Consider the following 15,359-nt stretch of genomic DNA (forward strand, 5'->3'; position numbering starts at 1 on the left):
AGTAACGCTGGAACTTGCATCCAGATGTCTGACTGAATGACAGAACCATGCACAGATCATTGAGATCTGTGCATGGTTCTCTCTTAAGAAATGTGTAAAAGTTAAATTTAAAAAAAAATATGTTGTGGGGTCCCTTCTGAGCATAACCAGCCCTGGGCTCATTGAGCCGGACCTGGTTCCAAAATACGGAGGACCCCCAGTTTTTTGTCCCCCGTAATTTTGGAACTAGGACCAGTCCAAGAGTCCGGGGCTGGTTTCAGAAATACGAGGGACCCCTACGCTTTTTGTCACCCGTATTTTTCGAATCAGGTCCAGCTCAATAAGCATGGGACTGGTTATGCTCAGGAAGGGGGACCTTACGCCATTTCTTTTTAAATTTTTTTAACACAAAATTACACATTTTCTCAAATTCGCACATTTTCCTAACTAAAAATCGCACATAATCGCACTTTATCGCACTTTTTTGCCTGGAATACACATCTCATTAAATATGCAAATTTGCGGCAAAAAATGCAATAATGTGTGATATATATATATATATATATATACAGTATGGCTTTTAATTAATGGATTTAAACTTGCAGGGAGGAGAGGTGCCCCTTGGGAGCAGGAGCCCAGCAGCAGATGACTCCATTTCCCACCAGAATTCTGCCTCTGACTGTAGTCACACAATTGTCACAATGCACTAATCATATGCAAAATTATTCATCTGCATAATAAATGGAAACGTAGTATGAGGAGAATGATGAGTATAACAACATGATGTATGTACAATGCACTACTTTGGAGTGACAATACAATATGCAAGTACTACAGTACTTATAATTCTATTGGTACTCTTTACCTTTTTGGTCGCATGCGATGCGACCGACGCAATTTTTTTTCCTTACGATGCCCATGATCAAAATCGTGGGCGCCCTTCTAGGTAAAGAGTACCATTCTATTTATCACATATTTGTTGGCAGCTACATGACAGAGGTACAGTATGAACTCATTAGGCAAAAATCATGAAAACATATATAAGAAACAACTCCAAACTCTATACATGCAAAATTTTGGTGGCAAGATGTCCCATATAATGGCTGTCCCCAGCACAGACTGCCTCACCTTTAAAATGACAGCTACAGCCACCATCCGCCTTGGTTCATATCCAATACAGTGGCGCCGTCGGGGATAATTTTACTGAAGCCTTGGGATGGAAGGGTGGGGCCCATCTGTGGATGTGCAGAGCTGCCTGCAGCAAACTGATTGCCAAGCAGCTGAGCGGGTGGCTGGGAAGCTGAGTGTCTGAAGAGTTGAATGCGGGTCTGAGTAGGGGCTGAAGAGCCGGGGGACTGGCTTCTGGGACCCTCACATGTTCGAGGCCTGGGACAGCCCTGCGTCTAGCAGCAAATGCAAACACGAATCCAATGATTTTTACAGTGTGTGTGGTATGTGCGTAACTCAGGACTTACTTGGTGGGTGCAATAGCATGTAATCAATTTTCATAATAATCATTTGTAGTATATTTAGCCCATTGCAGGATGTAACCTGTAATACTAAGTATATATTTTTTGTTTGGGAATTTGATAAAATTTTGGGGCACATACCTCCCAACATGACCCTCTCCAGGAGAGACACATTGCCCTGTTTCTGGACTTCCCTCAAATAATGATTACCTTCACCTGTATTGAAGCAGCTTTCTTAGCAATCATCCTGTTTAAAACAGGTGCTGGCAATCATACATTATGATTGAAGTCCAGAAGCAGAGCAATGTGTCCCTCCTGGAGAGGGTCATGTTGGGAGGTATGGGGGCATGCCTTCCATGCCTAGGGCCAGTTAAGCTTGCAATACAAGGTTTTTTTTTTAATGGCATTAGCAGCTTCCTACCGTGACTGGTGCCCTGCGCTCTGGTCCAGGTCCAGCAGCAGCAGAAGTCCTGGACAATGAGCGCAGTGACTTGCAGGGCATCTGAGAGGCATGGATTAGCAGCTATGCAAGTCAGTACCCGGGGCCAGCAGCAAAAGAAACCCCGATACATATATCTCATTAATTTCGGTACTTGTTTCCTAGCACGGCGCCACCGATTTCAATTGTATGACATCGGTTTGGAAAAATCGATCGCATCGCATGCGACCAAATCGCATGCGATGCGACCGATTCGACCCAATTTTTATTGTACAGCCACTCTGATGGCTGATTACAATGTTAAATGGCCCCCAGACCAGATTTTTAATTGTATACCCACCCTGATGGGTAACTGCTATGTCAAATGCCCCCCCATTGTTAACACCACGATCAACGCCAACCCGAAGGGTGGCGAGCGCAGCGAGCACGCGAGGGACGGTGGTGCGCGTCCTCCTACCTTTTCATACCCCCACTATCCACGTCGGCGTGGAGTTGATTTTATATAGTATGGCGAGAGCCGCGAGGGGACGCGCATTACTCAGGGTTGCCGACTTTAAAAAAATCCTCTCCGGGAGAAGCCCGGAGAGGAATCTTGCATTACGCGTTTTGGGGGCGGGGCTTAACTGTGACGTCATTAAGCCCCGCCCCCATTACATCAAATAGCAGAAATAACTGCTATCCATGGAGGGGGCGGGGCTAAAACGTCACGATTGTGCAGTTTTAGCTCCGCCCCCTCCCCTATAAATGCCGCGATCGGGGGGCTCAGTGGGGGTCCCCCTGATTCCGGGAGGGTTGCCCACCCTTCCGGGGGCAGGGAGGAAGGACCCGATTTTCGGGAGACTCCCGCAAATTCCGGGAGGGTCGGCAACCCTGGCATTACTTCACACGTATTACGCGTCTGCTCGCCATGCTTCGGGCTCGGTGGCTCGCTGCGCTCGCCACACTATATAAAATCAACTCCACGTGGATAGTGGGGGTATGAAAAGGTCGGAGGACGCGTATCGCCGCCGCTCGCCACGCTTCGGGTTGACGTTGACCGTGGTGTTGCGTTAACAATGGGGGGGCATTTGACATAATAATTAACAGGGTGGGTATACATTTAACATTGGGTCCAATGAAACAAGTACCTTTATTTCTATCTAGCTAGAATAGATAGAGATAAATAGCTATATTTTAGACAGAAAGGATGGTAATATACATCTAGCTCTCTGTTTCTATATATTTATTCATATATATAGCTAAATATATTTATATATAAATGTAGCTATATACTGTATTTAGAACTGAACACCTACGCCTCCAGTCTGCACAAGTTTAGTTTTTACTAGCCCTGATCAAAGATGGCCGCCGCAATAACGATTACCTCATTACCCGGTGACCATCTCCATAGTGATGCTGCTGCTGCGCTCCGCACGCCGCACGTATTCTTGTCATTGCGCTGATGTCACAGGAATCCGTGGCAACCGTTGCTACAACTAACTCCATAGATGGCGGAAAGCCGGCAAAATCCCTCGAAAGAGGTTGGGCCCTAATGCATAGCTAATTTGATAACCTACAGGACACCTGATGACTCCGTGGTGTCAGATCTCTGCCTGTGTCTGGTGTCATGTAGCTGACTGGTAGTAAAGTACAGTAATGTATCATGTATAATACAGTCATGTATGATATAGTCACGTGTCATGTATAGTATAGTCATGTGTTATGTTTAGTATAGTAATGTATCCTGTAGTATAGTGAATTATCCTAGTAATGTGTCATGTTGTACAGTAAATTGTCCTGTTATAGTAAATTGTACAGTAGTATACTGACTATAGTCATGTGTCAGGTAGCATAGTAAATAGTCCTGTTTTATAGTAATGTGTCCTGTCATATCGTCATGTGTCCTGATGTATAGTAATATATGCTGTGGTATAGTAAATTGTCCCATAGTATCCTAATATATTATGTAGTAAATTAAATTATTTGGCTGTAGAGTAAAGTGTCAGTGGTTCTTAGGTATGTCATTAAACCTTTCTAGTATGATATAAGCTTGCATATTTATCATTTATATAGCACTCATGCAGCATTGGGATTACTCTGTAGCTATGTATCAGTATCGTGTTAGTCATTTTGTTATTATTGTTTATTAATAATATGTTTTATGTAATATATATATATATATATATATATATATATATATCATTGTCTCTCTCTATTTAATCTGGTGTCTCCCTGCACTGCTCTCTCAAATCCTATGTTTTCATATGTAGCTTCCCCTCCTTCAGTTCCTTCAGCTCGCTGTCATTACTACATGATCAGCAGCAGAGTGCACAGACCTTTTAGAGAACAGATGCATTCTTCAGTGTTCAGCTGATATTCCGCTGCAGTGTAACTTGTCTACTCCATTACAGACAGTCTGTAGCCCTCCGTGCTAAGTGGCTTATCTTCCAACATTTACAGGTAAAAGCTGGAGAAAACTAGCATCTACACAGATAAACATCACACAAATATACACTTTCTTGTAAAAATCAGGCTGTTCGGCAACAGAAGCCTCAAAAGCTTCTTCTGACCACCTGCTGAACTCCTGATCCTGATCACTTCGTTGAAATCCTCTGCATGTAACTTACACTGTGACCATCTTTTACCTATCTTCATGTCTGTTACCTACCTGGATGTCTACGTGACCCCCCCACTCGTTTACTTGTTACCCTCCTGGCCACTGCACTGTAAACTAAAAATAAATTCCTAGTATTTGCAAGTATACCTGGACAATAAAGCCAAATCTGATTGTGATTTAGGATGGTGTCCTGATGGATTACATTACCTACAGCAGTGTTCTCCCCAGTGCTGTTTTTTCAGGTGCTCCGCCCGGCAAGGTGCACCCTCCCGCCCGGCATTCCCCTTGCTGGGCAGAATGGTGCGCTTGTCTGGGCAGAGCGGTGAACACAGTAGCGTAACTATGGTCCTGCAGACCCCGCGGCAGCTTGGGGAGCCAGCTCCGGCAGGGTCTGCGGGGAGCACCGGGTGCAGTCTGCCTTAGCAGACACATAACTGGTGCTGCACAAGTCTCTCTTCTCCCTCCGCCGTCCTCCCTCCCTCCTCAATCCTCCCCTGTCTCATAACAATAAGCCCGCAGACCCCACGGTCTGTGGGGAGCGTCAGGCCCGGGAATCTGCGGTCAGGTGGGGGGGGGGGGGGAGTCCAAAGCTGCAGAGATAAGAGGATGCACTGCTCACTCCTTCTTCCGCCCAGTGACGGGCTGCCCACCTGTTCCGCCACTCACCAGCAGGCAGCAGCACATCAGCGCTGTCCACGCTCTCTCCTCCCTTCCTCCTGTGCTCCTCCCTGCCTCCCTCCAAATACCGTAAGCAGTAAAATGCTGGGCTACCCCAGCCTTTCATGGCACTGTCCTTATTTTTAGTGTGTGTTTGGTGGTGTGGACTGAGAGACACTTTTTAACTACAATGAGTGCAAATAGGCAGTGCTAAACACACCCCTCTGACAGTGCAGTGCCCACTCTTTTATTGTGAAGACCCCCACCCGACTGGAATCTGATTAGTTGCTATGGAAGAGATCTCATCTTCAATAGATTTCCGATCTTAAAAAAATGTACTCCCTCAGAAGTCATCCTTAATTTTGTGATGGTCAGACTCAAGGGCACTCCCCAGATTCTGGAGACCCTAGGCTGCTGCCTAAAGCTACCTCATGGTAGAGCAGACCCTAGTCACTATTTATTTAGCCAATCATCTACCTCCTAACATGGCAAGCTGTTTCATGGAAAAATTAGAATATGGGATTGTCACTGATGACTTGATTGTTAACTACTGATGTTCGTTTGTTTTGCTATGAATGGTGCAGATCCAATGGTTCTCTGCCATTGAGCCTAGCTCCACCCTGATATGACTCACAAAGTACAGATGGAGCACCTCTCAGCCAGCGCCAGGGCTCGCTAGAATGCCCCTACTGGTGATCATATGACTGGGACGTGCGAACGTCTCACACGCGTCCTAGTTTCTGGGCAGCGCTGGGAACGCAGGGGATGCAAATCCTGCCCGTCTCCACTGCGGCGGGGACGCAATACCAGTGCCAGCCTGTGAGATGCAGCAGATATTAAAGCTGGGTACACATTAGACCACTTTTAAACTAAGTCAATGATTTCCCTTAAGCTACTAGACAAATAATATAGTGCATACACACTGTGCAATTTTGTGAAAGATATCATCAGTGGCCACATCCAGGAGTATGCTGTCATTCACAATATTTACAACATTTCCTTCATGTTTAAAAGATCAATAGAAGATACCAACGACCATCGGGACGCGCACCAGCATTGTGATATACTGTAGTGTAAACACTGGACGATTTAAATATTTAAAGGGTTGTTCTAAACCCGTCAGAATTGGCCAAATCATTTAAAAGGTCATCTAATGTGTACCTATCTTTAGGGAAGATGCTGAAAGTTGTTAGAAGGACATGTCACCTACAGTGGAGACAGCCATTTTTGTATACATACACATACCCGTGTGCCTTATGCCTCAGTGATGACTAGTCCCTACTGAATATTTTCCACCACAATGAGACATTTCGTTGTTATGTTTCTCCTCATTTTCTCTCAACCTCAGGTTATTAAAGAGTACAAGACATGTCAGACATTCTTAGGCCAATATCACAAAATGGGGCATATACAGGGGGAGAACATGAGACCCCAGAAACAGAAGTGGCACAGCAGGAGCTGGTTAAACTTGAAGGAACTGTGACACCGTTAAAACAATATACATATGATGAGCCAAACCAAGGGGAGGATGAGGTGGAACCAGAGGAGAGGAATGAGTTAGAAGATCTGAATGGAGATGAATCACTGGAGGGTTCTGACGCACAGTCAGGCCAGAAGGAACCAGCGCTACATTGGAAAGTGGAAGAAGATCTGGAAATTCAGCAGTGGTCCGATGGCTCCAGCTACAAAGGAAATGTTGCTATGAATATGAAACTAGGCTTTGGGGAGTTCAAGTGGGCCAATGGAGAGGTTAGTTGCTGCTGTTATTTTTGTGTCCTGAATGGACAACGTCTCTGTACCACATCCCCTTGAATGGCGAGCCCAGCCCCATTGTCAACCTAATGCTTGTGCCGCTTTCCCACCCTGTCTACCTTAGACCTTAGCCATGTCCACCTATTTCAGGGGTCGACCTAAAACCTCTTTACCTTCAGTGATCGACCCAATGTATGTTGACCTAGTGACTGTAAGCCATATGAAGTGATTGATGCATTATCAAAACCGTTCCAATGTCCCCTGACTCTCATGCATAAGCCAAGCCTGAGGCTAAACCCAGCAGCATTTCACATGAAAAAACAAAGGGTTACTGAATGAAATGCATTTATATGGTCATAAGAGGTTGGACTTTCATATGGCATTTACCCTTATACACCATGTAGGGGTAGGGGTAAATCTTCTAAAATGAAAAGAGGTGATGTTGCCCATAGCAACCAATGAGATTCTGTCTATCATTGTCAAGGATGCAATAGAGAAATTATAGACTTAATCTCATTGGTTGCCATGGGCTACATCACCTATTTTTATTTTCAGAAGATTTAGTAAATTTACCACATAGGCTTGCATTCAGTGCGGCTTGCTCGCCCCCCTCAATCCCGTATGGCGAGGTTGGCGGCTAATGCAGTGGACCTACCTTGCTTTTTAGAAATAGTGAGGTGGAAAGGGCGAGTGCCAGGGGGTCAGTTAAATACTGAGGGGGGCTATGATGACACTGCCTGTTCGGCATTGAATATATCCCATAGTATAAGGAAATCGTTAGCATCGGGAAAATTAAAATCACTGATGCAGAGTTACCGTTGTCTGAGTGGGCATTGTGCCCTGTGTATTGAATGGTTTATGTCTCTATGTAAAGCCCCATACACACTATTGTAAAAGGTTTTGCTTAGGAAGGCTTTCTGAGTGATATCTTTTACAATATCCTCTTGTGTGTACACTCAATATCGTTAATGATTCGTGCTCCCGCTCATAGTTAACGAACCCTCCCATCTGTGGAACATGCAGGTTAATTTGGCTATATAGCCAACAGTCTACATACTGTATTCAGCAGGTCCCAGGGACATCACTGACTGATATTATTTACCGAGACCCTTCAGTGTGTACACCTAAATCGGCCAGGATGTCACCTTCATTAATATATTTATTATTTCATTCTTCTGCATTTATTGTTTGTCATACATTAATCATGCTTTGTTATAACATTTGAAAGATATAACCACTTTTAACAGTTTATTTTCCATTTCAGAGCTATATTGGTGAATTCTATAAAGATCATCACCATGGTACGGGGGTTTACACCTGGCCTGATGGCTCTAAATTCACTGGCTCTTTTTACCTGAGCCGCAAAGAAGGTTATGGCACACTTACATTTGTTGATGGTAGAAAGTACCAGGTAGGCATGTAATCATTTTTTTTTATTTTTTAAATATTGCAGAATTTACTGTATGATATGGAAAGAAGACTTGAGATAATTTTTACCTTAGACATTGTTTACTACTGTAATGTGCAGGGCCGGTGCTAGGGTGTTCGGCGCCTCCCTGCAAACTATAAATTTGCGCCCTCCCATATTTAATAAAGGGATAGCGCACAATAAAGGAGTGTAGTCTCACAACCATCCAAATTCAAATTACTGAGCACATTAGCACAATCTCATTCACATTGCACCCACTTATTGTCCCTGTTGCATATAACACCATAGTAGTGTACCTTATTCACATTACGACACAGAAGTGCCCATTACAAATACTTCCCCAATCCCTGGAGCTGGTCACACACACACATACAGTGTGTGAGTCCAATCAGTGAGAACCCCAACATCACTCCCGGAGCAGTGTACGCTGGAAACAGTAAATGCACTTGCGGTACCAGGTATGTGTGAGACTGCATGCAATCATTGTGGATCCTCCCTGGTATTGCCCACCTGACATGTGACACTGCTGGAGCTTTTGCCTGTCATGCAGTTTGACAGTTGCATTTGCAGCCAACAGCAACAGTGGATGGCTGCAGAGTAGCTCAGCGTGGTGAGCATGGTGGCATGGTCAACTGGGGGAGGGGGTATTTCACTTTTTTGGTGAGTAATTGTTAAAGAGAGGCCAGGGGCAGTGAAAAAGAAAGGCATGGGGGAGAGAGCGAGACACCAATGCTAAATAGAGAGGCAGACATGAGAGAGAGAGAAACTGGTGTTAAAGAGAGAGGAAGACATGGGAGAAAGAGATATTGGGTCAGGACATGAGAAGGGTGGAGAGAGGCTAGTGGAGGGAGAGAAATAGCTACCAGGGACTAAGAGGGAGACATGAGAGGCAGAGAGAGAGGGGGCAGAGAGAGAGGGGGCATTGAAGAGATGGAGAGGTCAGAGGAGAGAGACCAAGGACAGAGAGAAAGAGGGGTGGAGACATGGGATGGATGGATGGATGGATGGATGGAGAGAGAGACCAGGGGCAGAGATAAAGGGAGATATGGGAGAGAGAGGGGCAGAGAAAGAGGAAGACATGGGAAATATAGAGAGACCAGGGGCAGAGAGAGATGGAGACATGGGGAATACAGAAAGACCAGGAACAGAGAGGGAGACATGGGAGACAGAAAGACAGCATGGTATGAGAGAGATAGACGGAATGTCCAGGGGCAGAGAGAGATGTTACCAGGTCACTAGTGGGTGAAAGAGTAGGCAGACGCTGAAAAATTAGCCAGTGTGATACTGGTATGAGGTGGGTGCACCCAGAGACATAGATACATTTACTTACTTCTAAGGCTGTGTCCAGATTATAGTGGCTTGGATGTACTGTGAGATGGGCTGGCTCTGCAGGCAGAGAAGAGGAGCTAGGGAGAGATGTCATGGCCATCATTACGCCACTGCTCCTGGAGGGGTGTACTAACTATTTATCATTAACCATATTAAGCGTACACACTAGATGATACTGTTGATAAATAATCTATAGTACTACATAAAGATTATAGCAAGGCAGCTAGCATGGAAATGACTCCATGTAAGGATTTCTATTACCCCAAAAATAAACTGAACAGTGAAACCATTTAATTGCAACTATATTGTAACTGTTGAGTACATGCAAACCCCATGGGTAATTATCTTGTAAAGATGAGTACAGCATGCGGGCATCCCAAATTTAAGTATGCGGGGAGCGGTAGGCCACTGCTGGGTGTAGGTTTCGCCCCTTATAATGGGGGGTAGGTGTAGGCGGTAGGGTATGAAGGATATGGTTAGGTATTAGCGGTGATAATCCGCCTGTGTAGCCAACTCCTCGCTCTCACCAACACTGATACTGGAGGCGGCGAGGACCCGGCGGGGTGCCAGTATGGGAAGCCATGAATAGTAGTAGGGATAAATAGCTGTAAGCAAGAGGAATTCTGGGCTAGATGGCCACTGACTTGGTGAAGGTCTGTGAGAACAGGAGGGAGGTGGACCCTTATCCTAGGAGCTTACAATCTGCGGGAAAGGGGAGACGGATGATATGAACAGTGAGCTTGTGGCACTGGCGTCACTACCTTGGATGCAGGGGGTGCAGCTGCTATAGGGTCTCAGCTATTTCCAGGGCCTGCACATCCCCCTGCAGCCAGTCACTAGTTGCCTCTAAAGCCTGCCGCTCCCTGCCCGCCGGAGAGAAGAGCCGCTGGCTGCCATAGCACCCTCCTGCTTCAGAACCTTTCCTAGGATAATAGGGAGAGATGTTTCTCATCATTGCCCTGTCTTAAGGTGCACACACACTGTACAATTTTTTTTGGCCAATTTCGTTGAAAGACATTGTGCAGTATTCAATGCCGGTGCGAGCGGCCGGCGAGGGGGTTAAACTGCGAGGATCACAGAAAACCAGTGATCCTCGCAGTTTAACCCCCGCGCCCGCCGCTCGCACTATGCAACGTTCCGGGGGAATCCTCTCAGTCACAGAACTGCGAGGATTCCCCTAAACTGCGAGAGCCGCGGCTAGTGCAGCAAACTCGCTGTAATTAGCCTCGGCTCTCGCAGCTTTTGGAGGCACATTCGCAAATTCCCCCTCGCTCAAAAAACGGAGCGAGGGGGAATTTGCGAACGAGGGGGGGTCAGTTGAATACTGACAGGGTGAACGGTGACTGCGAGCAAAAAGTCCTGCTCGCAGTCACCGCTCGCCCACGGCATTGAATATATGCCATTGATGACCAATTTCCCCTGGACGAAAGATGTTGACGAAAGATGAAATACAAATGATCTTTCGCAAAGAGTATGCAATCAATAGTATCAAAAATACATCTGTTACACTGTCTCTCCCTCCCCTATTCTCTCTCTCTCTTTTACTCCCTGGCAACCTCTCTTTCTCACTCGTTTGTTCCAATATCTAACTCCCTCCCTTCCCAACACTCTCTTTCACGCTCACTCCACTCCTTTTCGCTTTCTCTCCTGTTCTTCCATCTCTCTCTATGACACCATCTCTCTCTCTACCTGATGCCTTCTCTCCTCTCTCATTACTTTCTATTTCTCCCTGATACCCTCTCTCTCTCTTTCTCTCATTCCCGCTTTCTTCCTCACCCTCCATGGCAGCCATTATGCTGGGTTATTCCCTCTTCTCCTAGGTTTAGACAGGTAGACTTTAACTCCGCCCACCGTGGGTATATATCCGCCCCTTCCTCCTTCTCCTGCAGTCTTGTTCCAGTCTCAAAAGTTTAGGATAGGTAGATAGGTTTGTTATTTTGTGCTAGGGCTTACCTCAATTTAAACTACAGCTATCATCCCTGCATGGCCGGGCTGTGAGGGGTGGCTCCCCGGGGAGAGGAAAAGGCACTCATCAGGCTGCGTCCTGTGCTGTGTGCAACAGAATCCAGGAGCTTGCCTCCTTGTTACAGACTTAAGTGAGGACGTCCCTACGTCAGATACTTCGTCTTCTGGGGATGCTGTCGTTTACTATAGACATAATTCCGTGGGCGAGATGGCAGATGAGGACTCTACAAAGAGAGGTCTTATATCTCATGAAAGAACACCTAGACCTAGACTCCAAGATAAAGTTTAGTCGAGAAGCATAAGATTCTCTGGAATGGTGGCAAAGTCTGCAGCTGATGCTCAGGAACACCCTGCTATCTCAGCCTCATTACATGACATTAACCACAGACGCAAGTTCCTTCGGCTGGGGGCTCATTTACAGGCGGAGTTAAAGTCTACCTGTCTTAACCTAGGAGAAGAGGGAATAACCCAGTGTAATGGCTGCCATGGAGAGGCTCGGAAGAAACTGAATTATCGTAGTTAGAATTTGATCCTTTTGCCATTATACCACCCCCCCCCCCTCCTGAATTTCCCAGGAGTTATGAGTGGGGTAAGCAACCTGGTGACAAGATCATGCTTTAAACTGATAAGCTTTCTTCTGTTCTGTACATAAATATGCTGTACTATATCTTTGATGCAATATTTATACTTTGTTTTATACATACATTACCTTTTATCATTGCACAATATATTCCTATTATTTAATTTATGTTACTTGTCCCTAAATGGTTTTCCCTCTTTCTGCTTATGACAGGGTCTGTACAAGTCAGATGTGCGCTTTGGTCCTGGCTTTGAGACCTACAGTGATGGTAGTCAGGATGTTGGCATCTGGTTGGGTCATCACCTGATCAGACTATGTACTGCGGTACCTGGATCTGTTTCCATTTCTTCGTTTCCGGAGTTTTGTTGTCAGTGTAAAGATAAGCAGTATAATGGTGAAAGTTGTGCTTCAGACCTGGAGAAGGACCAAGTGGAAGACCCGTTTGAGTACAGATACAAGATCCTGCTCCTGGAGGACCACTTCACTCTACCAGACAGGATCTACTCCTACTCATCAGACATGGACCACCTACCCATCACTCCTTCTCTGCACACAGAATTTGAGCACCATTTTTATAGAGACAAACTCCATCCAGATCAATCCAGCAATAGTATATCTGCCAGTATCCACTGTTCAAATGAGATGAAGAAGATTTATCAGCATGTAAATAGACACAGGTTAGTACAAATCAGAGTACAGAAATGGGGCAGCAGAGGACCCTTTATATCTGTGGGATAATGTGATCCCTGATGTACGGTAACATTGCAGATGCCTAAATGTAACGATTATTGCATTCTGCCAATTTGCCTTCACAAGCGACAGAAGCCCTTGAGGAGCAATGCATTGAGGGGATGATTGAACACAGCTTGGTAAGCAGCGGCCATTCACTTCTTACCGAACGGCTTAGCGCCGGACGCCCCTACCACGCCGCCGAATCCCCTCGGTACCATGCGAGGGGATGTGTTCGCTATGATGTTGAATCACCCCCCGAATGTATAGAAGTCTCTAGTATGGAACAAGAGAAAAGTAATTTACATTTTACTATAGCAACACAAGGATAGAGAAGACCGTTGGATCCTGGGCTGTTGTTAAGGCCGCCTTTGGAGCAATCAGGCAGAGGCACACTTCAAATCAGCTTTGGTTCTGCCTTACACGTTGAACTGTGCATGCGCACCTAGAATTTCACCTAAGTCCCTGAACTTATAGAGGAAAATGTATGGGTGTGGATCAGTTGGTCACCAGCAAGTTGTTAGACAGTCATTAGGTCGACACCATTAGGTCGACATGCATTTATGTCGACATGTGTCTAGGTCGAAATGCAGGAAGGTCATGACTGTAGGTCAACATGGGTTAGGTTGACAGGGTCATAAGGTCAACAGGGTCATTGGATCGACAGGGGTAAGGACGACAGGGTCATTAGGTCGACATGGGTAAGGTCGACAGGGTCATTAGGTCGACATGGGTAAGGTCTACAGTGAAAAAGTCGACATTGTTTTTTTTTCTTCTTTTTTTCCCCCTTATGTCCTAGTGGATGGTAGGGCATGAATGTTGGTGGCACATGTTGTGTCAACATGGACACCAAAACGTACCACCACATCACCTCACATGGCTCGCTGTGCTCAGGGCACGGTGCCTTGCTGCGCTCGGCACACTATTTTACTTTCCCACCACGCCCTAGTGGATGGTAGGGCATGAATTACCACCTGTCGGCACATGTCAGCTAAAAAAAACAGTAAAAAAAAAACCATGTCGACCTAATGACCCTGTCGACCTAATGACCCATGTCGACCTAATGACCCTGTTGACTTAACCCATTTTGACTTAAAGTCATGTCGACCTAATGCTTGTCAACCTACTTGGTGGTGACCCAATGACCGTATCCCAAATGTATTGGTTGGCAGGTGTCCAGACGCATTAAAGTGGCTAGACCTAACAGAGTTTTAAGTGCATTCAATTTGATTGGTCGATTGTAAGAAGTCGTGAGCTGTCCGTTTACTCTGCTCCAGTTCAACTGTGTGTGGCGGCTTACAAATCCACAGTCATCTGCCTTATGTTTCCAATTTATTGGCTGGAAAAACATAGATTTATAAATGATTATAAAAATGTGTAATCTACCAGCCCCAGCGTTTGTGCCTAGCCCCAGCATCAGATAACATTTTGAGGAAGAAGTGATTGGGGATTCTCAGATTAATTTATGGGGGGTTGCTTTGTAAAAGGATGCAGCCATTTTCACGCCTCAGAAGGACATTTGCAAAGTTCAGAACTGTGGTCTTCAGGTTTTCTCCAGGTTGTCCGTTTACTGTATGTGTCACTATAGCAGAGAAATGCATTTCTAGTCGCAGCAGTCCAGGAAAGTTTAATGTGATTGAAGGTTTTATGTAGGTTGGGATGTTTTTGTCACCTCTGCTGAAATTTACCCACGGCTGTTGGTTTCCAAGCTGTGGCCTCAGGTGTGCCCCCTGATGTGTGCTACATTGACCTTCCCTGTTCGCCAATGCAAAATGTGTGCACTTTGATGTGCACATGGACGGAGGGTGTATGAGCGTGGGCAGTATATTGGTGGGAGTAGGGTAAGTGTGAAAATGTAATAGTGCAAGCAGTATAGGTGAGAGTAGGGTAGGTGTGAAGGTGTACTAGTGTGAGCAGTACAAGTGGGAGTAGGGTAGATGTGAGGGTGTGCTAGTGTGAGCAGTATAGGTGAGAGTAGGGTAGGTGTGAGGGTGTACTAGTGTGAGCAGTATAGGTGGGAGTAGGGTAGGTGTGAGGGTGTACTAGTGGGAGTAGTATATAGGTGGGAGTAGGGTAGGTGTGAGGGTGTACTAGTGTGAGCAGTATAGGTGGGAGTAGGGTAGATGTGTGGGTGTACTAGTGTGAGCAGTATAGGTGAGAGTAGGGTAGGTGTGAGGGTGTACTAGTGTCAGCAGTACAGGTGGGAGTAGGGTAGATGTGAGGGTGTGCTAGTGTGAGCAGTATAGGTGAGAGTAGGGTAGGTGTGAGGGTGTACTAGTGTGAGCAGTATAGGTGGGAGTAGGGTAGATGTGTGGGTGTACTAGTGTGAGCAGTATAGGTGAGAGTAGGGTAGGTGTGAGGGTGTACTAGTGTAAGCAGTATAGGTGGGAGTAGGGTAGGTGTGAGGGTGTACTAGTGTGAGCAGTATAGGTGGG

At 45.9% G+C, this 15,359-nt stretch overlaps 1 protein-coding gene across 7 annotated transcripts in view; it reads left to right on the forward strand.

Annotated features, from left to right (window-relative positions):
- The first annotated feature begins 3,297 nt into the window (after positions 1-3,297).
- Positions 3,298-15,359, forward strand: part of ANKMY1 (ankyrin repeat and MYND domain containing 1) — a 68,319-nt gene continuing 56,257 nt past the window's right edge. The window contains exons 1-5 of one of the 7 annotated variants that reach the window (XM_083178269.1): positions 3,298-3,407; positions 4,137-4,326; positions 6,489-6,889; positions 8,157-8,303; positions 12,409-12,872. In XM_083178269.1, the coding sequence (XP_083034395.1) occupies positions 6,509-6,889; positions 8,157-8,303; positions 12,409-12,872 (992 nt within the window). In that variant the 5' untranslated portion in view covers positions 3,298-3,407; positions 4,137-4,326; positions 6,489-6,508. Of the gene's footprint in view, positions 3,515-4,009; positions 4,327-6,488; positions 6,890-8,156; positions 8,304-12,408; positions 12,873-15,359 lie in introns of those variants that run through there. The other 6 variants (XM_083178270.1, XM_083178272.1, XM_083178271.1 and 3 more) reach the window with 6 other exon arrangements.

The sequence above is a fragment of the Crinia signifera genome, chromosome 3, assembly GCF_055691185.1.
Source record: "Crinia signifera chromosome 3, ASM5569118v1, whole genome shotgun sequence".
Lineage (NCBI taxonomy): Eukaryota > Metazoa > Chordata > Amphibia > Anura > Myobatrachidae > Crinia > Crinia signifera.